General features: G+C 37.8%; 2 protein-coding genes across 2 annotated transcripts in view; both read right to left on the bottom strand.

Annotated features, from left to right (window-relative positions):
* The window catches only part of MRPL23 (mitochondrial ribosomal protein L23), a 706,510-nt gene that overhangs the window by 283,915 nt on the left and 396,019 nt on the right, over positions 1–26,576 (bottom strand). The window lies entirely within an intron of this gene.
* The window catches only part of B4GALNT4 (beta-1,4-N-acetyl-galactosaminyltransferase 4), a 50,008-nt gene that overhangs the window by 5,027 nt on the left and 18,405 nt on the right, over positions 1–26,576 (bottom strand). Inside the window, exons 3-19 of the mRNA XM_072421744.1 lie at positions 25,529–25,632; positions 25,354–25,446; positions 21,424–21,519; positions 21,249–21,339; positions 20,026–20,126; positions 17,650–17,717; positions 12,597–12,675; positions 11,488–11,554; positions 9,824–9,964; positions 9,573–9,682; positions 8,692–8,792; positions 8,344–8,417; positions 5,521–6,673; positions 5,075–5,364; positions 3,231–3,384; positions 1,452–1,524; positions 1,207–1,360 (exon numbers count right to left, since the gene is read on the bottom strand). Coding sequence (XP_072277845.1) covers positions 1,207–1,360; positions 1,452–1,524; positions 3,231–3,384; positions 5,075–5,364; positions 5,521–6,673; positions 8,344–8,417; positions 8,692–8,792; positions 9,573–9,682; positions 9,824–9,964; positions 11,488–11,554; positions 12,597–12,675; positions 17,650–17,717; positions 20,026–20,126; positions 21,249–21,339; positions 21,424–21,519; positions 25,354–25,446; positions 25,529–25,632 — 2,949 coding nt within the window. The remainder of the gene's footprint in view (positions 1–1,206; positions 1,361–1,451; positions 1,525–3,230; positions 3,385–5,074; positions 5,365–5,520; positions 6,674–8,343; positions 8,418–8,691; positions 8,793–9,572; positions 9,683–9,823; positions 9,965–11,487; positions 11,555–12,596; positions 12,676–17,649; positions 17,718–20,025; positions 20,127–21,248; positions 21,340–21,423; positions 21,520–25,353; positions 25,447–25,528; positions 25,633–26,576) is intronic.

Consider the following 26,576-nt stretch of genomic DNA (forward strand, 5'->3'; position numbering starts at 1 on the left):
CCACTGTAATATATATTCAAAGATTAAATAAGAAAAAAGTTACATAGAAGAAGATCATACTGCATAGTCCACAGTTTCAGAATGGGCTCTTCCCATATACAGGTTAGGAACCATATACTGAGCGTCAATATATTTAATTCATTTATACTGTTCTGACCTATTCGGATATGATTTGGAGAACAATAAATTTCCTGTTCAAGTATTTCAAAGACTTTATTTTATTATAAGAGGAGTAAATCAACTCTTTGTGCTGAGCTCAGGAAATTATAATAAAAACATTACCACTTTTTCTGCATGATGCTATTGCAGTTACAGAATCTGACGCAAGCAGACCTGCAGCATGCCAACCCTGGTGGTTAAAAAAATATTCTCTAAGTACATGTCGACAACAAATTTTAAGACTGTCTGGTCAATATGTGTAATTTACAACAGTGGGACAGGAATAAACTAAATGTATGTATAGTATACCAATCCCTTAAATGACCATACCTTCCCACTTCGTCCTATACTACTTTGCTTTTGCTACAAGACTGGCAGGGCTTTTAATTTGGGGAGGAATCTCCTGTAATTGCCATAGAGAGCCATTTACTATTAGGAAGCCTAAAAGACAACTAAGCAACATCATACAAGCCAAAGCGTCAGCAGTAAAAGTAGGAGAGTATAATATGTGCAACGTTTACAGGGTGTGGAATTATGGAGATATGGATGGGGTAAAGGCTTCCATAATATTGCCATGAGCATACATCATGTACTCTTGAAGCCATAAGTCATCTCTTACTCCTAACATAACCATGCAAGACCTTACTATCTAGGCATGCATTTTGGCAAAGTTGAGGCCATAAATAGGATTTTAGTTGCTATAGTTTCTTGGAGGATTCAATAAAGCTGAGTCTGCCTTTATAAAACCTCATAAGACAGGGCTATCTTTTATAATCACTTTATTTCACCAAGATCTGAGTATGCATATAAGGTAAACTGAATTTACTGATGGATTGCTCAATACAGATCAGTAACTTGGTACTCAAGTCAGAAACAGGCAGGTAATTTGCATTTTCAGGGGGGTAGAAATTTCTTTTCCTCCCATTTTCTCAATAAAAGCTCCTTTATGGTTCTTTAAGAAAGAAAACATGATGTAAGCGAAGACAAAGGTTGCTAAAAAAAACACACTGACAGAAAAAGTATTTTATCAGAATTCTACTCTCTCACCTCTGGGATTCTTAGGGGAGCTACCGCAGCTCAGCCTCATAACGATAGGAGCAAAGGCCAGACGCCCCTCCACACAATGCTTTCTAACACTGTCCAGCACAGATAGAGGGAAATGTATGTGCAGGTCACACAGGAACACAATGCTATGATTGTCCTGGAAAAACACACACTTATTTATAGTAAGGTAATGATCTGCATGGAGAAAATTCATAGTTGGTCGCTTGAAACGACAAAACGTCACAAACCTGTATAGTGTCAACTCCAGCCTGTAGCCCTGCTGCCCGCTCAAAATTTCCACTTCTCTTCAGATACTGATAACTGAGAAAGAAATAGATGGAATTATTTTGATGGCAATAAGAACTATTAAATTAGAAAGTTTCTGCATTTAAATATATACATCTGCATAAAAACAATGGCTTAATCTAAAAGATACTTTCAAAGAATCCTGGTTTTACCTAAATAATATAGGATAGCTTTTATGTAGTACATGCAAGGAGGTATTTTACCCCACTTCCTGAGACAGGTGGTGCATTAACAACAGAAGTTTTGGTGATACCATATGACAGCAGTTATAGGAGACTGGAGAAGTCAATTAGCTAATACCAAAGAATAAAATAGACGTAATTAAAGTAGGTAAAGATTTCCTACCCATTTTTTTCTAGGCGTTACTTTCAAAACACATGCATGACATTTATTACTAAAGCTTTTGGTATACTTTATAAATGCACTTTGTAAATATTCAATATATAAACTGTATGGTCAAAAGTAGGAGTATCCTTGATCATCATACAAACTTATATGGCCAAAATGCGAACACTCCTCCAAACCATGGAGTTCTGGTGTTTTCAGTGAAGGGCACTGTTTGTGCTTTAGTATATGAATAAATGTTAGGCATTTGGGCCATTTTAACCTTATAGCAACACCTTGGAAAGGGGCCTTGTCTGTTCTAGATCCAAGTCCACAAAGACACAATTTGAGGGGTTAGGTTTGGAGCAATTAAAGAGACAAATGAACATAATTTTGGAAGAATTGTATACAGAATGTAATCCAACTCTTGTCTAATGTCTGTACATGACCTCCATGCTTTTTGGATAAACAGACGTAAATTCTTACAGCCTACAATGTGGAAGCTGTTATAGCCACGAAGGGAATGGAGTAAGGCCAAAGTATGTCTATACAACAGGTGTGATAATCAGTGTCCACAAACTTTTGGCCATAGAGTATTCCCTTCTCCATTAATCACAAAGCCCTTTTTTTATTTTGTCAACTCTTGGCAAACAAGGAAGGACAGCAAAAAAATAATTTACACATTTTAAAGGTAAAGAATAGAGAGTAAAAAATGTTTTAATTCCTTTCAGGATTAGCATTAGACCCTAAAAAAGATGTAGTGTTTTTGTTTTTAAAGAGTAGTGGCCCTACAAGTTGCCAATAAATGCTCATTACTCCCTGTACAAAAAAAATTGTATTTTATTTATTTATATAAAATAAAAATGTAGTACTAGGAGTATAAATAATATTCAGCTCACAGTAGGCACGTGAAAAATATGGGGGGGGGGCACGTCTCTATCAGATAATACTATATGCAACTCCTGGATTTGTCCTTCGTACAACAAAATGAATTTCAGTTGCATGAAAAATGATGTATTTGCAAAACGCCCAAAATACTGTAGAAGTGTATGTATCTTTCAAAAGGGTAACTTGATAATGTTTAAATGAAATGAACTATCTGAACAGATAATTCTGGAGCTGCTACTAAAGATTATGCTGCAACCACATTTTTAATGCAATCTATGTTTGCTAAAGTGGTTATCACATTTTATCTGCCCTTTAAACTCGAAATATACACAAGGTAATGCCTTGTTTTTAGTGTAGCCATTAAGATAAGGAGAGGAAGATATGGAGGAGCACTTGCCAAGTCATATTTAATGTCCATCAAGTCAGAAATGTGGTATCTTGCCAAATAGTAGGACATGCTACATTTTTACAGCACTTTTTAAATAAAGAGAACTACAGAAAACCGATACCTTGGCAACTTAGCATTGCGCAAAGCCCGTTCTACATCCATATCATCACTGTCGTAATCCACCAGGATGAGACTGAACTTGTCATCATGGGTTTTCAAATACAAGAACTCAAGATCATTGATCAGTTGCTGAACCCAGCGAGCCTGGTTCTTCACTGTAAAACCCAAGAAAACAAAACCATTAATTCAGCAAGGCAGGTATAATTCTCTATTACAATGAATTAAAAATACGCATGTTTGTAGAGCTGTGGCTTTGCAGAATAAAGAAATGATAAAAGAATTTATACCAATCATCAATTTTAACAATGGATACTGCAGACAAATACATCCCTATAAAACATGGACTAAATTATCAGTACAAACTATCTCCAACTAGTAGTTAGTCACATAACTTCATTGACATGTGCCTGATTTTGCCATATTACATGCAAATTTTCAAGCCAATACCAGCAGTGATTAGGTAATTTCACAAGCTTAACCTCCAAGGTTCAGTAATATTTAACAAATCTTTAAAACTGTCTACTTTTGGGGATATGGGGGGCCATGATGGGGGTAAAGTTCCCGACATTGCAATGCACAAGAACGGTTTATTTGGGTAGTAAATTAGGAAGTACTTATAAATATTGCTAGATAAAAGTCTAACATACAACCCTAGCATGAGTGTTGCTCAGCACCACTACCGAAGGTTAGCCCAATGTCTAGCTGAATGGCCAGTGACCACTATTAGAGCCCTGTTAAACCCAAAATTCTACTCAGAAAATTCTAACAAGTTGATGAGTGAATAACAGAGTGTAGAGAAGCAAAGTGGCGAACAGAATACCGGTTTTGTGGGCCAAATGTCCTTGTAGGTAGGTCAATCAATGTGAAATGCAACAATAGATGCCAGACTAAATTCCCCTGCATCCTTTTAATACAGTAAAACTATGATAAAGAGCAAAACTTTTCACAGGAAATAGGTGGTAAGCAACTGTCTGACCTTAATAAATCAAAAAAATGAAAAGCATGAGAGGTCCTGGCTGTGTGGTTAGATGCACAACTAACAAGAAGACTCAACCACACGATCGCTTTTTGTATTTCCAAATTACACTCATAAAATGCAAAACTCTGTCTTAAATGATTTGCATGATTTAACATTAATGATTTACTTGTTTTGAAAGTTTCAGTAGGGCTTTAAAATAAAGCTAAAATGTATATAAAATAACACAAATGTTATTTATACCAGCTTACCAGTCCTTTGATGTAGGGACTGCATTAGTTGGTTTTTACCTTTATTTTTACCTGATGACCCTGCCAGTAACACCTTCCTCTAAAAAAGGTTGGAATGTTTATGCACTGTACTGCCTCTATAAAAAAGGGGGGAAGGTATTCTGGATTCCACAGACTGAACAGGGAGATAGCTGCTAACAATGTTTAGGATTTCAGTGTAGCACTCACTGCTACACTGCTTGATTGTTTTTCACTATATTCTATCTAGCTTTTCCTGGAACCCAAAAAAAAAAAAATCAGAATATATTTCAAGGAAGTTTGCTGCACTAGACTAAAACCTGTAACACAGCCCTGGAATGAGCCAAAAGGATCAAAGACTGATAAAAGAAAAACCAAGATATGTCAGTGGTTGGATAGATCATCCTGTGCCATTCCTTTTATTCCAAGAGGTATAAGATTTTTGTATTCCCCAATAGACGATAATGAAATACACTTGCAATAATGCAATGTACCTTAATGTTAAACCTCTTGGTCCCCCCAAAACCCCCCAAATGCATCAAAAGTCCTAATTATAGTACACTTAGAATAAAGGGCTTTTACTTTTGAAGACATGTAGTACAAAAAAAATAGCAAACTCACCAGGCACCACAAAATGAACTGTGGCACGAGGGTTCCACGTCAGGCTTACTGGCCGGCAGAGGATTGGTTTGGTGAAGACAGGAGGGCTGGGAGAAATTTCAGATGGTTCTGCAGGGGGACTTTCATCACTCTCCCCTCCTGTACCACGGTGAAGGAGGAGGTACACATACTGTGCTAGCCTTACTTTTCTTCTGCCTCTCTCTTCAAGCTCCAATTCTATCAAGTACCGGTTACCCCGAGCTGAATCCCGACGCTTCTCCACATTAATTATACGAAGCAAAGTATATATGCTAAAAAGAATTAACACAACAAAAAGCTGCTTACATGTTTCTAGGGAGTTTACATTATGTAAAAAATTATACCAATACCAAATTATATATATACGGTATATATATATATATATGTATATATATATAAATTTCTGCAGAGTTTAGAACATAACTCACCCTCCATTCTTTTCATTGAGCTTCTCCATGTACTGAGCCACCACATCAACTGTTTCAGACTCAGAGAGCTGCAAGTTACCACTCACATTACAACGTAGGTCATTCCAGTCGGACCTTAGCATTTCAAAATCAACATTTCCAACACTAAATGTTCGCTGCCAATTAATGGCATCCTCTGGCCACATCTGCCGTGGCTCTGTATCCTCATAGCTGTAGTCCTGCAATTCTTCTGGTGGAGCTTCTGAAGAAATGAGAGGAGGGCCACCAGGAAGACTTGGTGAGGTAGGGATGGGTAGTCCTGGAACTTCAGTCTGACCTTCCCAACTAAATAGTCCAAGTTCTGAGGTATCAGGTGGAGTCCAGGGTCTGGACCGTCTTCCCCCACGGGGTATTTTTGGGGGTGTAGGGATATGATGGCGCTCGCGGAGTCTGGATGATCTATGCGGTTTAGGTTTAGGCAGCAGCATCCCTGGGAAGACTTGACCTCGAGTCTTTCGAACTCCAGAGAGGAGTCGTGTCACATAGACTTTATCAGGTTCCTGTTTATCTGAAGTTACAGTTTTTTCCTTTGATGTACGCTTCACATTTTCCTCTATTGTGGTGACCTCCAATTTGCTTTCCTTGCTGGGCCATATGTCTATATTTTTGTGCAGCTCTTTAACATCTGATTTTGAATACATTACTTGTTCTTCCAATTTCCCATATAAAGTTTGCAACTCTGCCTGTTCACCTTTGTTCTTACCCTCAAACCTGCCTTTTGTCTTTGCTTTGCTTTCCAACCTGTTCCCTTTTGCCCTTTGCTCAATCTCCCTTCCTTCTCGTGCTCTAAATGAAGACTTGACCCCTGTGGTTATAGGATCAGTTGTGGTTCCTTGTCCACCTGGGAAAGGCATTAGCCTCTTCCTATGTCCACGGCGAACTACAGGTGGGCTTTCCCTTGGTGCCCAAAGCAAAGATCGAGTTCTCATTGAGGTCCATGTGCTGTCATTTATTTTGGGCAAAGAATCCTGGGAATCATTGAAAAGGACATTATGGTGACCCTGATCATCACTGCTGGGTGGGGTGGGGTCACCTTTCTCCTCTTCCTTTTTTTTCCTGAGTGTTGTTCCAGCTAACAATGCCCCCTCTTCATCTTCATCATCATCCATAAAATCTGTAAAAAAAAGAAATATAAATCATAAATCATCACACTAATAAAATAAATGCAAAAGTATGATGTAGGAAACCATTTCAAACATAACAAAAAATATACAATTTTACATGATGAAAAATTAATTGTTAGACTAGGTATATACACTGACAGTGGATGTCGATGTACATTTGGGCCATGTGTCAATGTGTAGTGTTTTGTACAAGATCGCAACAATTGAAAGGAACAGCAGAGCTGAATGGATTTGCCTGCTGATTACTGAAAAAGTACGCTGACCATTTAGGGGCACTGTCTGCCAATCATCCCAATAAACCGCAATCTACAAGTACCAGTAAAAGGAATACATTTATTTTAAAACCAGAATAGGACTTTATAAAATCAAACATTTTTACTAAAGGAACAGAAATACTAGCATAGCTTTGGACTGATTGTCTGTGTATTGGTTAGTAAAGCTGTAAAATATACTAGAGGAGTACGGTTTTGCTGCAATGTATTCTATCACGTTAGGTAAACCCTAGCTGCAGTTAAAACCTATGTTTTAACTGCAGCTAGCGCGAAAGGGATGGCGCCTCAGATCTTAAGTAATGACAAAGCAGTGTTCAACTAAGATTTTTTTTTGAGCTGGGTGGGAAGAAATTGTAGGCGAGTGGCAGCCCCTGTATTGTGACCCAACTCTTCAGTAACCACACATAAATATGGCTGCGTGCTTACTGAAAAGTGCTGGGTGGTGCACTCGGCTAAAATGGGCTGGGGAGAACACAATGCAACGCAAAGTTATTTAAAAAATAAATGGGCCCATAAATGAAAATTAAAAATGGTTCTGTACCATTGGGGTATACAGGTACAAGCATTGATATGATTTATACCTTTCAAACTACTAAATTGCAGCTGCAGTTGTTGCTAGACTCTATGGATTTTTAATTTTCACTGGTTCTAACTTACTCAGAAGGAATCTACATAATGCACATTGGCCATTTGAAAACATTCCAACTCCTCAAAAGCCAAAACATTGTCCTGAAGGTACACCTCTATAGCCTGCAAATCTTTTTGTTTGCATGCCTAGATTAGCAGAGCTGCTGTATTTCCTGACTACTCTGGATGTTAGGTTAAGTCTGCAAGTTTTCAAGATAGTTTTGGTTTGTAAATGACAAATGTGTAGAGTGAAGCAAACACACTTAATACACAAAAATGTCATCACCCAGTCTCTGTGCTGCTTTATGTGATTCCCACAAATCATCGCTGGTGCAAGGGGCTGGTAGAGTAGTGTGCAAAGTATTATTTTAAAACATCACAGGACTCTGGCTTAGATGATGCTGGACATCCTCCAGCCAAGAAATAAAGTGGGTTAGCAATTTAGTATGGAAGAAAACACCTGTTCAACCATGTTATTATTATTATTTTTAGTAGTAATAAAATATTAAACTGTATTTACATAGCCCCAACATATTACGCAACACGTGTTTGGCTAAATGTGAGGCTAGCAATAAATATATTTATAGAAATACAAATGTATTGTTTTTGGCAATTCTAAAGTTATTCTTTCAAGAAACAGGATAGTGGACCTAAAACTGAAAACTTTTCTCAGACAACAAAATGTACAGAATATACATAGAACTGAAATAGCCATGTTCACCTGTATATTAATTTTATTAGAACACAAGGGGCTTACTTACGTCTGTTGAAGAACAAGAATGGCATCTGAGGGGATTCATCATCATCCATTTTCATATACTTATAGAATCCAAACCTTGGGAAGAAAAGCACACAACATTATACGAGCTCGTACAAGCTACATTGATGGAAACATGACATGATCTTTTCATGATCAGGGAAACATGGCAGCATCAAACTGAAAATAGGCCTAATTTAGTGAGTGATAATATGCGTAATATTCCAAAGCAATCAATATTTTAAGTAGTGTGAGGATTGCCTTCAACTCATCAGCCATCATTGTTGAGAAGAATGATAATTACAATAAAGATAAAAGCTTGGAGACTTGAGTTGCCAAAAAATGCACTTACTTCTCCAAGTACACTGGAGACTCACGATAGAAACACTTGTTTTCGGTTTCCATATGGGTGAGGCGGGAGAAGTCATTGGGGTAGACAAAAGTAAGATAAACCTAAAAACAGAAAAGGACTTGTAAGCAGATTTTTTTTTCAAAAATGTATTAGGTATTAAGTATTTTTATTTTATTGATAAAAAAAAATTCTACCATTTAAATAAATAAAATACTGAAAAAGGAATTGCTTAGTGCTTAAAAAAAATTATACGGAAAATTGCTTACAAATAAAATTAATTTACAGAACGTGAGAAAACCAATAGGAATCACTGGAGACCATTGCGATGATGGCAATTTTATCTTAATGTTAATTTGAAATTTGTATTTACAACGTAAAGATGGAAATAGAACCAAGTTTTATAAAGGCTGTAACAGTTTGTATTGTGGCATGCTGTGTAAGTGAATTTGCTGAAGTACTAAATTTTACCAACAGGAGACACTGCAGGTGAGGTTAGGATTCTATCATTATAATGACCCATTCACACAACAAGCATTGGCCTGTGTTGCTCAACGCAGGTCTAGAGCAGGGACAAGCTGAAATCCAAAGATCCCAAAAAGCCCAATTTACAATTATGGCATATGATGTGAGGAATCTAAATTGAACACAAATGCAGTACAGCACATTAGAACATCTCACAAGTGAGAGTTGAAAAAAAAAAGGGGGGAGGGGGGGATTGCCTTCAGCAGTGAAAAAAAACTGCATTTGAACTAAGCACATTATGATGGTGCTTAATGCAGCACAAGAGAAAATCTAGCCTAAGGTGGAGAGTTTTGATGACAGCTTCAATGACATTTTTGGAAATGCTCTTTTTCAGTCATTCCAATTAAACATCAACTTACAAACTGCAGGCCTTGATAACGTGCAATGGGAAAATCCTTTACAACATATGTGGGATTGTATGCACAGGGGACCAGCACATTTTCCACCTTGGATTCCTCAATCATTGGGGCTACGAAAAAAAAAAGATAAACAGATTGGACATCACATTCCTCGCGATGCAGGACAGGAATACAACATACACCTGAAAAGGCACCAAACAGGTTTAAACACATTGCTCCCGGTATCCACTTTATATGTAAAGCATGCTTACTCCTATAGAAAGTGTCCCGAGGGTCTGGTCTCAAAATATCAACAGCGATTTCCTCCCTCTCCACTGTCAGACGGTGGCTAGCAACACTGGAAAGTGTGCGTGGGATGTGAGAAACCTCATTCATCTTAAGAGATGTCTCATCTGTAAAACAAAGAATGGTTAATATTTCAGATGCCCACTGATAAACTACTGTGCTTTTAATAAACTAGTAAGTTTTATTGGCTGTACATGCAAACAAATTAAAGCAGACCTTTTGTGAAAACTCAACTCCATTACTTTAACATGTAGGCTAGGCAATATTATTCATACGTTCATGAAATTCAGAAAACAAAAAATTAGACAAACAGGAATCATTCATCGGCACAATTACATGACCAATGACAGGGCACTGCCCAGGAGAGAGTTATGGGAAAACGAAGGTTTAGTGGTCTAGCAGATCAAAAGGTAGAACTTAACTGGGACTGCTAGGAGGAGGGGTAAAACTCTTAGAACATCTGGATTTAGAGCCATCTGGAAACCAACCTACACAAAGACCGACTATCTCAGGTATGTCAACTTACAAGGCCGGAGACTCAGCAGTACGAAGAGTTTAAATCCAGTCCGAGAAAACTTGGTATTAACTGGGTAATGATTTCAGGTAAATCGCACAGTCCCTAAAATAGGCATTTGAGCCAAAACTGGAACCAAAAAAAAATAGATTTGGCACCACCTGATGCAGCAGGACTACTCCACATAGAGTTGACATTTTGTACAAAGATCTGATCAGCATCTTCTTCAGATTAACCAGTGGGGAAAACAACAAGGTTTCCAATAACCCACCCCCCTCGCTATACCCATAGTTAGACCTGCCTACACAGTTAAATTACTCTTCACTAACAGGACAAGCACAGTGACACTGTGGAAGGAAGGGGTCAAGAAAGAGTAGCCTGCACCCCCCCCCCCCCCCCCCTGGCAGTTTTGGCATGCTCTGTAAGCTCTTTGTACTAGTGACAGGGCTATCCAGACGCCTAATGCAGTGTTAGCACCACCCCACTGTGCAAATTCAAATGCACAGAATGTATTCAGATGTCATACTTATAAGGTCCTATAGCTAGTCTCCTATGTCCCTATGCCTGCTGGAGACCTCAGAGTTAGACCGGTAAAGGAGCCTAAGAGTTGTCATCAAGAAGCCGACCACAACATTACCAGTGTTTGCGACACACTACAGCTACAATGTAAGGATTAGAACTATATCTATATAAAATATAGTTTAAATATTCAGCCTCCTTTGTCTGTTTAGACTGCCCTGAAACTAAACTTGGGGAGCCAAGACAAATTTAAAAAAATTAAAAAAGGGTGCCAAGTAGTTTGAACTTCAGCAAGAACTTTCCCTCAGTGTACAAAGGATAAAAACCACGCATGTTCTTAATGCAGCCTCCGTTGAGATTTCTCTGGAACTCTACTCAGCAGGCATAAAGCCACATACACATGGCAAATGTTATAGATATTTCATAATATGCTAAATAACATACTTTAGTACATTTTTAGTTAAAAAAACTATTTTTATAAAGAGCATGCAATGAAAAAAATATTTTAACAGTTCTTAAATAAGGAATTTAAATATTTTTCTTGTTAAGCATCACTTAAAAAATATCACCAGACCATTTAAAATACTAGATTTGTACCTGTATAAAGCGACAAGTATGGGGAGTCCACAATCTCAAACTTCATGCCGGGTAGAGCTAGGCGCCACTAAAATAGGGGGAAAAACATTAACTATTACAGATGCAGTGCTTGGAACTCCACTTTTTTTGGAAGGTTGCATAGGAATAAACTGAACACTAATGATTAGTGGGCCCCCTATCGACAAACAAACAAAATTAAATATATCTTACATATTGCATCAGAGATTTTACAAAGTTTTAAAAAAGCAACACACAAAAACTTGTTTTAACCATCTTGAATATGGTGGCTGCATTAGGATTTTTCTTGTTTTCTTAGTCATCTGGCAATTCTGCACATAACACACCTACTGTGTGTTTTGCATTGCTGAGAAGGATGGGCAAAATTCCATAGCTTATAGAAGTTGAAAAAGACAAAAGCAGGTATAGAAAACAGTAACCAATCTCCTGGCTGCTATACTGGCCAGCAGTTGGTTTATAAGTCTGTGCTGCAACTATATGGGATGCGTTAGTGGCAACTACCAGGTTGGAAGCAATCATATTAGTCATACATGTTTGATCTTAAAAAGGTTTTCCTCTATATCTCCATTACATATGGGATAAAGAGAATAATATTTTTTACTTACAGAAAAAGACAAGGACATTGGATTTTTGCCATTGCCCAATGGGTATTTTCTGAACTTGCTAAAAATGTTCTTAGACTGACGAATGGAAACTAATGCAATTGCCACATCTGAGGAATGGCAAACTACTATATATTGTTTTTTTCTTGGGTTTAATTATGCTTGTCTTAAGTCTGTGTATATCCTGTGCAAAACATCTAAGAGGTTCCACAGGGACCAATTTGAGGAATAACATAGAAACTTTAGCCCTATTGTTAACTACTATCTAGCCACATTTTAGAGAAGGTCAGGTTCACATGATACTACTACATTTACTATAATTAGGAAAAGATCAGATAATTCACACATCAATAAATGAATACACCATTTGTAGAAGCAAAAGGCTCAGCATGCTTTACAGCAAGGAATATCGATTTGAGTAATCTATAAAATCACCCACAAACTTATGGATTTCACTCTGCCTGTAAATTAATCGATCTCTGTACTCACAGCTACTTCTACATGGTCCGAGCCGTGGTCATCCTGCTTGTGAAGTAGCTCAAAGTAATAACGCCTGGAGCTCATCAACCTAAGAGAGAAAATGAACAGGATTGACAACATCAATACATAACAGAAAATAAAATTGATCACATTCATTGAAGGAACGAACATTGGACACACAATTTACATGTCATTTACAAAATGTGTATATCAAAGTCTACTGTAAAGGGGCAATAAGTAACATCACATTATTAACATTAGGTCCTCCGACTATAATAATGGGTTGCCCATTTCCATTTAGTACTAGCACGTATACAAAACTAATATATAAATAATAAATGTAATTTTATCCTACTTGGTGTTCCAAATATTCAAGGACAGGAATTTTAGCTTGAAACCTGCACTTCATGGCCCTGATGATGCATCCGTTATTTGGGAACGGATTACAATAGTCTGTGGTCTAGCACTTAATTAGGGTTTACCCAAAAAGACAGTTCGCAAACCCAGTCCTCAACTTACTGCTGCCATCTTTTGAGAAAGAGAAGCCAGCATATTCCAATTGGCTGCCACAGCTGGTTCTTATAGAGAAAAATAGCACAATTTTTTATTTATTTATTTATTATGTAGCAAAGACTGCAGAACAGATTACAGGTATATTGGATGCCTCGCTGTTTACTTTTATCTTTCTGTGTAAAGTCATAAATTAAAAATGAGCTTGTCCTGAAAATCATTGGAGGTAGGAAAAGCCATATAAAAGTGCATTAGAAGATCTCTCTTGCAAATCCTCTTGCAGCATCCGTATGACTCATATAATCAGGTTAAGAGGATTTTACGATTGTAAATAATACCTGTGCAAGGGCAAACGAAATGGAGAACAGCAGAAACAGAAGGCTAGCATTAGCAGCAGGGAGGGGGACCAGAAGAGATAAAACACTGCATGTCCTGTTGTGTTGTGGGTATAGCCCGCCTAGAGACTTACACAAAGGCTCATTAATCATGGAATCGGGTGCTCTGATCACAACTGTTCATGCAGAGATGAACATGGATAATTTACACCTTTGCAGCAGCTTGGCAGACACAGGAGAACAGGAAGAGGAAAGCAAAACAAATCTAGTCAAGAAAATGGAGAATTATGTTGGTGCCGAGAGTACAGAGTCTGACGTAGATTTCAACCACAGCAAACTTATGATAATAGAAGAGACAAAAGCTAACTGGAAGGAAACCGGTGACATTTTAGAACATAGTAATAATTTAACAGGCATGGAGGTGGTGAAGACTGCAGAATTGGGTACTACTGATATTACCCTAAAATCAACTAACAATTTATCAGAAGAGTGTTTGCAGCTGGGGAAATCTGAAATAGAAGTAGCAGCTGGTGATGTTTTTTCTCTTGAAATAGAATTTAGGAAGCCTCCAGAAGGTGCTGCAGGTAAGAACATGGAATCAAGAGAGTTACTGTTGGATGGTAGATCCTGGGAACACATCACAAACTGGACAGAAAACAGTACAGAGCAAAACACAGGAAGCAGCACAAGAGATTCCAGTGATTCATCCACAATAAGTGCTGTCTCTCTAAATGGAAGCACTGGTGACATGGACTCTCTACAAAGTGACTCATGGATAATGCAACGACAGCTAATAGAACCAGAGCTGAGAACTGATGAAATTAATTTGGTGTCATGTGATTCTTTATCTCCAAGAATAGAATATATAAAAACATTTGACTTAAACACTACAGATATCAGTATGGTCCCCATGGAATCACTACACTTATCCCTGGTAAGTGACAATAATCTTCTCCTTGCTGCAACTGGCACAGGACCTACATCCTTACACTCCATTAACTTGGCTACTGCAGGTGCTGACTGGCACATGGGTTCCGTGCCTGTTAAATGCCTACAACTGGGTGCAGTGAATGTTGCTTCACTGACGCTCGGCACAGTTGGCATTAGCGTAATCCCAATGGTATCAGCTCCGACAAAAGATACAAACCCTTTCACGGAGAGTATAGGAATGGTGCCAATGGAATCACCTGACTGGGACACAATTAGTGCAGACTCCGAGAAAATTTCTTTGACTTGTGCAGATCACGTGAATGTGGATTCCATAACACAAGAAGGGGTAAGAGAACGCTGGCACCCTCTAGAGGATCGTCTCTATGCTCTAGGAGAAGCTTTGACAAATCTCGACAAGAAACTAGAAAGATTCTCCCCACGCCTACAAGAAGCAGAAATACTTCTCAACGACATGGAGTGCTCACTGGCTCAGCATGCCATGCACATTAATGACATTAAGAATGAGAACACTGACTTAGCACAGCGAATTCTGCAGTTAGAGGAGCGGATGAGAAGTGAGAAGCAGCATCATTTTTTTGACAGAGAATGTGAAGGGGAGAGTTAAAAATAGCAATGCATTTGTATGCTAGAACTTTACTGGTACTTAAGTAAACGTGTGCCCAGCCTATGAACACTAACCTATTTACATATTCTGAAAAGCTGTAAAATTATGCTAAAACTAGCCCCAATTCATCCCCAAATCTGTAAGCATTTTGAAGAAATTTTATAATGTTACAACATAAGCAGCTTTCCCCCAGAAAAACAGATATTGATAGAAGACAGCTTTCCAATGTACAAAACCAGCAGATATATCTAATTAGACTGGTTCCCAACTTTACAGTCTTTGTTATGATCTTTGAGAATACATATGGCTATTTTACTGCCTAATTATGTGTAAATAGTTTATAGTTAACGGTTAAAAATCTGAGCATATGTGCACAAGGGACACAGAGTAACTAATTGGAGCAAACGTAAGGCAGTTACCCAAACGGGTGAGATATGTTGCCTCAATTTTAAGATGAAGCCAGGCTGATTACCATGTGTAAAAACTCGCCTCAACCCACCTTTAGAACTTTCAGTAAGCAAAGGATATATAGGAATGGTGTGTGCATATACATAACACATAATTGAGCTATAATTTATGTACTGATTCTTTACAGTGTGTTTTATGGATATAATTTTATTTATTGTGGGGGATTGTAGGGCCAATTCCTTTAAAAAAAAGTGGATTAGAGGTCTGATAGACACAATTTGAAGCATAGCAGTTATGTATATCTTGAATAATTTCCAGATGTCAAACCACTGCTTCCAAAAAAGGATCCGAGGAGCACTTTGGGTTAGCTAAAGTGACAGCCATTATTCCAATGGTGATCACAATTTATGTGGTCATGTATAGGCCCAGGTCCTACTGCCCTACACACCTTTCTGAGGATACTAATGGTAGTGACCAGGTTTTATTAAAAAAAAAAAAAAAATTTATTAAATGGAGGCCAGTTTCTAATAGCTTCATTGTTTGAAGCAGGGCAAAAAGGCAAATTATATATTAATAATTATAGAAGTAAATGGAACAATGATAAATCCTGGTTGGAGACCAATAGGCAAGTCAGACACTCCCATGCATCAGTAGAATTATAAAAGGAGTAAAAAGAACATGTTGCTCATCAACCATGGTTAGAAAGCACATAATATGCAAAATGAAACAGATGGAATTAGATTTTCTTGACACAAGAAATATGTTTTTCCAGTCAGTCAATTTGCAATAGAGGAGAATTTAATTCTAAATCAGGGGTATTCTTTCTTGCCACTATGGATGAAAATGGTATCCTTAGTGGAGCAAAGGGGTGAAACTTGTAAATCTGTGTCAGGACAATGGGGAAGCACAGTGAAATCATAGTTCGTTATTTCTATTTATACATACACATATATTACTAAATTGTATTTATATAGCACTTACATATTACACAGCGCTGTACATTAAATAGGAGTTGCATACAGACATACAGATACACACAGTGACACTGGAGGAGAAGAAGACCTTGTCCAGAAGAGCTTACACACTTTTCTCCTAATGCTTTTGTACAACCCGTTAAATTAAGCTATTCAGTCAACAACAAATCAAGAAAACTGCGCTGGCAGAGCAATGCAGAAACCATGGTTATCCATCTTCTGCTTACACGTCAGAACATGCTGCTTTCTAAATGCAGCCAGGAGTAACATTTCAAAAATGCTTGACAAAACATACATATAATTATGTAAACAAGGAAAAAGCAGCACACAGCCATCTAGAGACAGCTGGATAAGGCACAACACCTATGCATAACAATCAGCAGCTTAGGGATTTCCACGTATGTATTTTTAAATGTTATATTCTGCTTCTAAAAATAGTAAAACCCCAAAAATGTAAAAAGGGATATTTTATAAAAACTGAGATTCCAGGTGCATTGATGGTGCCATTTCACACATTCATATCCACCAGCAATATTTACCACATTTATAATTTGATGACAGATGCTGGCAAATGAACAAAATAAGTGTGTAATCATTATACACTGAAAGAGCAATGTACCTTTATAAACTTCACAGGATACACAAGATTCTGATTAAGAATACAGCCTGACCCTGCCTGTTCTATACAAACATGAATGAATGCACAGTCCTCACTAGAAAAATATCCAATCACCTTACATTATTTTGCATACAGCCTGATAAATGAATAATAAAAAGTTTTATAATGTAAACGAACAATGGTAGGTGTGTGTGTGTATAGGAATCCAACAAAACCAAGTTGTCAACTGACTAGAGACCTTCCTTTTCATTTCTGCTTCATAGATATTATTTTAAAGCCGATTCCATGAGGAAATTATGGGCCATTAAGGTGACATCTCTATGGAGTCCCAAATGGTCTCTTTTCTGCAGTTCTTGCACTTTCAGATCTTAAAAACACCTTTAGAAATACAGATCTGCAACTTCAGGATGACATTTGTGTGCTGAACGTCACGTCACCTTCACCATGCAATAAATATGATGAATATTAATCATTCTGGGTATTATTTCTGTGAACCTTCCTGAAGATCGATATTTGAAATGCTTTCAATGATATAGCAAACAATGTGCAGCAATTCACCACAATATAAAACCCCAAACCCTGCTAAAAGGTGCATTAATAATTATCTTCTTTGTACACTGATGAAATGTCCTTTTACATACATGTGTAACATGGTTCCTACCTGAAAGGCTTTGACATTTGCGAGCTAAATTTTGTAAATTCGCCTGGGGCAGTCCACTCCGAGCCAACCTAAAATATATATCAGTTTATTTTTCAGAAATCTAAAACACCTTTGTATATCTTATTTATGAATTCTTTAGCACAATTCAAGATAGCGTTATTGTTACAATGCCACATTTCATAACAGCTGGGACTTTTAAGGTATTCAATCATAGATAAACAATAAAGTATATAAAACCATTATTATACAAATCCTAAAACATTTTACAAAGAAAATAAATGGCAGATGGTTTAGGGCAGGAGTCGGCAAACTCCGGCCTTTAGGCCACATACAGCCTAGCCAGTAGTTTGTTCTGGCCTAGCGGCCCCTGGCCGATGCAGCCTAATGCCGGCCAGCAACCCGACTCCGGAGCTGTGGGTTGCTGGCTGGATCCGCCGGGGCGTCAGGAACTACCAGAGCCGGAGCCGTTGGAGTTCCAGTGCCGCCTCCTTGCTGTTGCTCCCCTATTTACTGCCGCATACGGAGGAAAGATATTTCACTTCAAGGGGCATTCCCTGGTGGTGGGCGGAGCCATTGGGGTGGGACTCAGAGTCCGGCCTATTGTAATCCCGCTCATCCCATAAATGGCCTAGTGGCCATAAAAGTTTGCCAACCACTGGTTTTGGGTACAACAGAACAGCTCATATATGTTGATCCATATATGAAGTAGTACCTAGTTGAGGTCAAAGCCAATCCTGTGGGCTGTTTTGTAGTAAACTCCATAAACCATCTAGATTGAAAGAACTCTGTTGGTTCACTCATTGTAGATGTTACATGCATTGTGTAAGTATGTTTCACGACATTTGGCTAGATAATTTGCAATTTATTGATTATACCATGTTATAGGTCTCATGTGTTATGTTCCTGATGAAGCGGTATTTTTCCGCAAAACACTTCGAACAAACTACATTATTAGTAACATGGAGACTACAAATACATGTATTTTGTATAAATGTTTTAGGATTTGTAAAATAATAGGTTTTTTATACTGTATTGTTTATCTATAATGCCTTAAACGTCCCAGTTATTGGCCAATATTGTGTTCTTTAGCACAATATGGTGTTTTTTAGCACAATTGGTGAACATAGGAGAACTCCAAGCCAAGATAACAACTACCATTTAAATCCTACATAAAATCAGTAAACACAGCTGTTCTATGATATCTTATATGTGGACATAAATACAGTATATTTTTTGCTCTGATCTCTTACGTTACATGAGCTTAAATCTCAGATTCAGGCAACATTTGGATGGCACAGTGGTTTAGTGGCTAGGACTCTTTCCTTTGCCACCCCATAGTCTCAAGCTCAAATCTCAACCAGGACACGATCTGCAAAGAATTTGCATGTACTCCTGGTGTTTATGTATGTTTACTCCAACATCTCAAAAAACATGCAGGTAGGTTAACTAGTTTCCTCCCACAATTGGTCCCAGACTGTAATATTGACATATGACTATTAGCCACCCATATCACGGGACTGGTTCTTAAGTACCAAGTCGTTCACTGCTGACCCCTTCCATTGTCTATTGGGCTGTCACAGATAGACTCTACATATGGAGTTTTCCCCAAGGCAGCAGTTCAGTGGCATGAGGAAACTGTAACCGCACAGTAACCTCACTGCTAGTCTGAACATGACTATGGACTTTCTAAAGCATTACTTAATATGTCTGCTTATCAATAAAAGATAATACTTCTTTCAGTTGCTTATGGGTATGGGTGCTTGCGTTGCTTCCAAGATTAATAGTTGCCTGGCTATCTCCTTGTTCGGTATCTTTAAGTTTGTGTATGGGGGGCTTTGAAATATTGAGAGTCCAGATAGATTTCACAGTAATCATTTTAAAACCCTCAACGTGTTTTAGGGGTTCTAAGATGCCCCCATAATAGAGCTATACCCCAGAAGAGAAATAAGTCTGGGCAAAAAAAAAAATACATTTGGGAATGTGATGGAGTGCCATATGCCAATTAAACTTCATCTGGACCTATGCATCAATAAAATAGAAATGCAGATTAAATGTCTATGATCTGCATATTAAGTTTTAGATAGATGCCTTGAAAAATATTAAAGGCCACCGAATCACCACTGTAGCAAAAAAGGTAGAGTTCTCACATAGCACAGGTTTCCTGGCAAAGTTCCAACTGTAGCCAGGAGTTATTTAAAGGTATTCCCATTCACATGTTCCTAAAAAATCCCATTGTGCCTAATGGTTGTGTATTTTTAAGCAACAGTAATATGTTCCAATTTGTTAGGACAACTTCAAGTAAAAGGTTTGGATTCAAAATTTGCCAAAAAGCATAAAAACTGTCTACTGCCCCCCAACTACCTTCATAAAACTCACCCTTCCGACATAGGCTATGAGCTGGGCACTGGATGGACTTTCCTCAGTGCTAAGCCAAAATTCTGAATTATCTTCTGATGCCACAGCAAACTGGTAATCACCTGAAAGAGACAGGCAGGATAAAGAAAAGATAAGACTAAAAATGCTGATGTATGCAAAGAACAGAATGTAAGATAAGAATGAATTATTTATACATGCTTCATCCTGATATCAAAAATGGAACACATCAAATTTAACATTGTCACAGAGGAGGGAAGAGACTGCAATAGTCGCATACAGCTTGGAATCTAGAAATACAAATTGAGCTGACTGGACTCTTTTGTAAAATATAAATACATCAGTAAGGTAAATGTTATGATTCGCCCTAAATTATGGTAATTATTAAAGTTGACCTCCAGGTTTAAGAAAAAAGGATGTGTGCGCAAGTTTAAAGCTGCAGTGCGATAGTAAAAGTACGCTTTGTAAATTGGTGGCCACATTGCTGAAATATTGACTTTGCTGTGGTGTAAGCCAGGCAATTTACTGCAATAACTCAGGCAGGAAATAGTGTGCCGCAATCCACACCTGTCCTTTACAAGCTAACCTAATAAATAGCTCCTAATGTGAGGCTACATAGAAGGTGGTTATAAAGAACGGTTCTGCCACTTTTACCCAAACAAATTATTGCCCTTTGACTGCCAATAGCACTCATGCAGCCAAACTCCAGGTTCATACATTTCGATGCCTGCATCTGTACCACATGATGGCCCGAGTTTTTAGTTTATTGGGATAGTTCCAAAAATGTCAGTCGTTAGGTTTAAACTACAAATGGAGGTTAAAAATTACACCACCAAATTCAGTTCTAAATCTTCACTGTCCAATTAGGCTGGGGACAGAGAGGGAACCTATCTGTATTGCTAAACTGCAGTAGAGAAAAATAAGGTCATCAAACTAAATGGTAAACTCTGCTCTAGCAAGATTTTAAAAAGTACATTTCAAGACCGTATTATACATTTATTTAAGTTACTTTTTTTTTTTTTTTTTTAACAACCACAGAGACATCAATTGTATTATTTGCTTTTTTGCCAACATTCTACAAAAGCAAATATAATAAATAACAAACAAGACTGGGTGCCTCACTTTAGTCTTGACCGATGTAATTTATTTCCTATATATTTCAACACAAAAATATTAAAAAGGAAGTCATTTCCGGGTGGGCAGTATACTATTTAATTTGGACATACCATCCTTGTAAGGGTGCAGATACCCAAATATTCTGAGACCATAGTTTTTCCACTTGGGTGACACAGCCAGTTTCGTAACAGTAGTACGCATCTAAAGAAAGGAGCAGCAGAATGTTATCACATAGTGAGACACTGTAAACATGTGAATGATGAGAAAATGTAAAGAGACGCTTACATGAGGATACAGGGGGAAGTGCAGGTTTGTCTTGAGGTGCAACACGGACCCACCACACCAATCCTCAAAGACATGGAGGTTGACTTTGCCTTTATACTGCAAAAAGCAACTGAATAAGTTCCAATACCATTTTTTGGGATACAAGGTATACAGGCTGTGATAAAAAAAGTTCCCTGGATAACAGTGTACAAGTAGAGAGCCTGCAAGCATACAGACCAAACAGCTCCTAGTACCACCCATGTGAAAAAAACACAAAATCATTTATAAAAGTAAAGATCCCACAGGGAAATGTACTTCTTAGTGTTGCAGATTACACAATTAATAAAAACAGAATTGCGGTCTCAGAGGAACAGTAAGAACTTTTTCTACAAATTGTTGTAAAAATATGGAGAGACCAAGACAACTTGCGGTCTTTAGCACAACAATAGTATTTCCTGGGCTAGCTTAATGATTTTACTTAAGACTTATGGCAGCTGTATGAATTTCCTGTCGAGTTGGCAGGGATTCCTGCCACCAGAAAAGGTAATGTTTTACCTATATTAAAGCATCAAAGACTCGGCAGTCTCCAATGAGGATAGAACAAGAGCTGGAATCAAGCAGCACATACACCATATTCATTAAAATGCTATGCATATCTATTCATACAGATTTTAGCTCAGCAAACATTAGATTCTTACATGAGAACCAACGATTAAACACAAACACAACTTTACATGAATCGCAGTTAGCCTTTCATGGTCTACAAAGGGAATACAAATCTGCAGGGATGTTTGTAGTTTTGTCACATCTCCCAATGACTTGACCAGACAGGCACACAGTTCCCAGGTATGCAAACATACTGCAGCCATTGTAATGGGTTCCCACGTTCTCTAACTGACTGTATACCAGGCCTAGGGCTGCGTACAAACGTGCAATAATTGTCGTTCGATAATTGTTAACAAAAAAGTGCACAACGACTGGTCAACGATGCTGACAAACAAGGAATCTTGCTGGAAACCAACGACCATCCCAGCGGATCTGATTGGGCGACGATCGTTCGTAATCTATTGGGTGTACGGTTTTTCAGCGATACACTTTCTCCTGTACATGTCACTTCCTGCATCATTTGAACAATCGTTCAAACGAACGTATCTGGTGTGTACATTATTGGTAGATTATATTTGAACGATCGTATCGTTACAGTATGTACAGAATTGTGCACAATACAATCGTTCAAAATAATCGGGATTAATCATTAAAGGTTTGTTTTCAAACGATAATTATTGTACGTGTGTACCTAGACTAGGAGTCAGAGGGTTATTCGGAACAGGGTATGGTGTTATTCAGAGCACTCCAGGCAGCATGAATTTATGTTGCCTAGACCAGCGGCCCCTGGACTGCTAGAAAATATTGGTGGTCAACAGAAAATTTGGACATTGTTTGCAATTTTCTGTTTTATTATTAAAATAAAATAAATTCTTATGTTCTTAATGAATTTTTCACCTTTATATTGCACTAAATTCACAAACTGTACTAGAGAGGGAAAAACAAGGGAGGTGCAGCGTGACGTCAGTGTACTCCTAAGTTGTATAAGACAACTGTTGCCAAGCCGTATGCTTCAGTATTGTTTCGACTATTACAACAGTCACTCTGCTCCGCCAATACCAATTGTTTTATTTTATTTATTTCTCAGACGCTCTTTATATGTATGACCTTTATAAGTATGACCTTAACGGTTATATTTGTTTGGTCTTAGATTTGAAAGAAATAACCCATAATGAATAGGAAAGAGCAAACAAACATTTTGCATTTCCTTCGTAATAGCAAAGATAATGCAACTAATGATAATAGTAACAATAATACTACTTCAGTTAACCGTGAGCTGATCAATGAATCAGAGCCTCTACAGACCTTGTCAGGCACCATTAGGAAGATCATTATTTTACAAATATATTTATCTTTTTTAAAAAAATTCATAATAATGGTCCGTGGTATTTCAAATGATGAATTTAGTGGTCAGTGAGGTCCAAAAGGTTGGCAACCACTGGCCTAGATGTAAGGCCCACAAACTGCTAATGTGAATAAACCAACTGCCATTGCCAAGGAATTAAAGCAAAAATGAAAAAAAAATACAGTAAAACTAGCAACTGATGTGTGCAGAGAAACAAATTCATAATAAACATGACGTTATCCAAAAAAAAAAAAAAAAAAACAATAAGGCAAAATTACAGTACATCAATCAGCATTATTTGGATTACCACCAGCACGGGTAAACACAAATATAATCCTCTTTAACATCTTGCTCAGGGATTATCGTTTATTAATATCCCTGGTCATGCTTGTATGGCTAGCGTTAATAAAGCAGTGCAAACAGAAGCCAGGTTTTAAAGAAGAGATTCAGTGTTCCATTAATAGTACTTATCCTAAATTTGTTGGTTCCCTTACAGCTCATTGAAAAAGTGTTTTAGGCTTCCTGAAAAGTGGTTAAAAGAAATTTAATTGTTCGGTGCATACCTGAACACCTTTGATATAGTAAGTAAATCAAAGCAAGTATAAAATGAGAAAGTATTGGATATTCTACAAAAAAATCTAAAAACATCCTCATATTTGTAACACCAAGAAAAAAAAAAAAAAAAAAAAAAAAAAAAAAAAAAAGATTATGGAAAGTACGGACATTTTTCACATTAGCAGTTTCCAATTATTAGTATGCAATAAGTATGCACCTTTCCAACTTTCCAATCATTCAGTCAGGCAATTCAAATGAATAAAAGTAGTCATTCGGCTTTTTGGTGTCATCGTGAATCCCACACACCTAACAAGGTCCAAGAGGGGATCAGCAAGACAATTCTTTTAATGGGAACTAGTATTTGAGCCTCTGCAAGCATCTTTACATTCCTTTGAACATTTTAAAAATAAAAAGGTTTTGGTCCATGGGACTGTAACCATCTTTTTTTGGACACAAATGTTAAAACTAACCCCAGATTGGACAGAAGCATAGGTAGAATGGTAGATAAAAAAGAAAGGGCAACAAGTCCATAAGTATCTGACACTTGCGTGGCTCAATGGAAGGAGACTCAAAAGGACTCCATAGTTGAAATAAAAACATAAAAGCCAGACTGGAATGTTAGCATACCATCAAGGCACAATGCTTCAGGGACAATGGGCTTTGGACAGATGTGACAAAATGAAACTTTCACAACTCACATCAGCTCAGTCCACAGACAAAAATATATCTACTGTGATACAAGGAGGCTCAGTTTTGTCATGTACACGTTAGGTTGCTTTCTGTATCCGATAAGGGAAAATAGGTTTATGCAGGGAACAATGAAAAATCTCAAGGCTAGAACGACATTCCAGAACAAAGCATACTAAGCAGTGCCTGAAAGCTCTCAATCACAGATCATTGATCCTCCAACAGGATATTTACTCAAACCCACGGCTAAAAGCATTCAAAAACAGCTAAGAACAAAACACTGGACAATAGTGATCTCATCTAAAAGCCATGATCCATGTCTTTTCAAACATTTATGGAAAGAAGTGAAAGACGCAGGGCTGAGAAGGAACCTTTTACAATTTTTGACACATCTAAAGTCACAGAAAAGGATGCCAGGGTATTTACTGACCTGTGCATACTATAGACCACTACTGTTGATTATTTATTATGCCTGGTAGTACACATTCACTTCAAATAAACATGTACAATAATCTGCACAGCAGGAAACATGGACAAAACGAACACATGCTAAAAACCTTAATGTTTCCATTTTTGCCTAAAACTACCAATCGTAAAATTACTTCGCAAAACCAAACAAAGGGTGTGGTTTTATTGTATAGTTTTGATTTAGTAGATGGGCATAAAGCATAGCAGCTGTTTTTTTATTGCATGAATTTTCTGCATGTTTGATCATAAACATCCCCAATACATTCTTTATTAGGTTTAGTATCACTGACCTTCTTATCCCAGGGTAGGGGAGTATCTGTAAGATTTGCTTCTTCTAGGTTGGCATGCAGCCTCTGGCTCCTCTTCCAGCCCACAGCATCAAACTGTGGATAATAACGAAAGTTTATTTGAATGACACTTACATGGCTAAAACCCATAGAAGACCATGCACAGTAAAGTTCTTACCGTGGGAAGTTCCTCACTGGAGTCTCCGACCTGTGAGTGAAGAGGAGAGGCCTGAAGTCTCCCTGGTTTGCGGGCTGGGTCGGTTCCTTCAAGTCTGTCTGCATCTGATCATAAAGTTGAAAGTTACAGTCTGCATATGGCCATCTTGACTGATCAAGAAAATAATGACCAAGAGTTCTGCACACTCTTCTGACTTATCATACAGTTAATATTTATAATATCATGTTCAAAGCAATCAAACTTGATTCACTGTGGATTACTACTTGGAGGATACAACAGGAGAAAATATGCCCTGCAAAGCCAACACCCTTGTATAGTGTACATCTATGCTTTCTGGCACTTTACCAGTATCTGTACAATGTCCTACATACATTCTTTCACTTAGAAGTGCCTGTTAACCCAAACAGAAATTTGCCAGCTGGCAGTTGGAAGAATTTATTTTTTACCCCCACATAGAAGCTGTTCATTGAAGTGTAACCGAACAAACACAGAACTGGGCTCTGAATAACCACACTAAAAGTAGCTTGCTACTGCTTGAGCTCCACTGGGCAGGTTCCATAGAAGTTATTGCAGGCAAACCTTCCACAGAATCCATCCCCCCGCCTCTGTCCACTGTACATCAGGGGTGCTCAAAAGCAAAAACATATACACTGTTCTGCAAGGACAAAGTGACAGATCTGCTTTAACGTTCCTTTCTGTTGTAATACATACTCATGTTTCCTTTACTCATGTTTTCAAGGAAGTGTTCTGTGTTCAAGGAACTTGCACTGCCTTGTTTTAAGGAAAAAGGACATTACAACCTACACAGCATATAAAGGTCATTTGACCTACAAATATTCTTTGCAGTTCAGCTAGAAAGGTTATGGATTTAAACAAATCAGGAAAAAAAAAAAAATAGAAGACTGCTGTGCAAGTTTATAAAGTTCACGTAGACTTAATGACAGTCACCAAAGTTCATAAAAATCCAAAATAAAATCTTCCTGTTTATCGTGTTAAGGACAATACTTGCTTTGTGAATTCTACTGTAGGCTTCCCAAACTTAACTCTC

The sequence above is a fragment of the Pyxicephalus adspersus genome, chromosome 9 (assembly GCF_032062135.1).
Source record: "Pyxicephalus adspersus chromosome 9, UCB_Pads_2.0, whole genome shotgun sequence".
Classification (NCBI taxonomy): domain Eukaryota; kingdom Metazoa; phylum Chordata; class Amphibia; order Anura; family Pyxicephalidae; genus Pyxicephalus; species Pyxicephalus adspersus.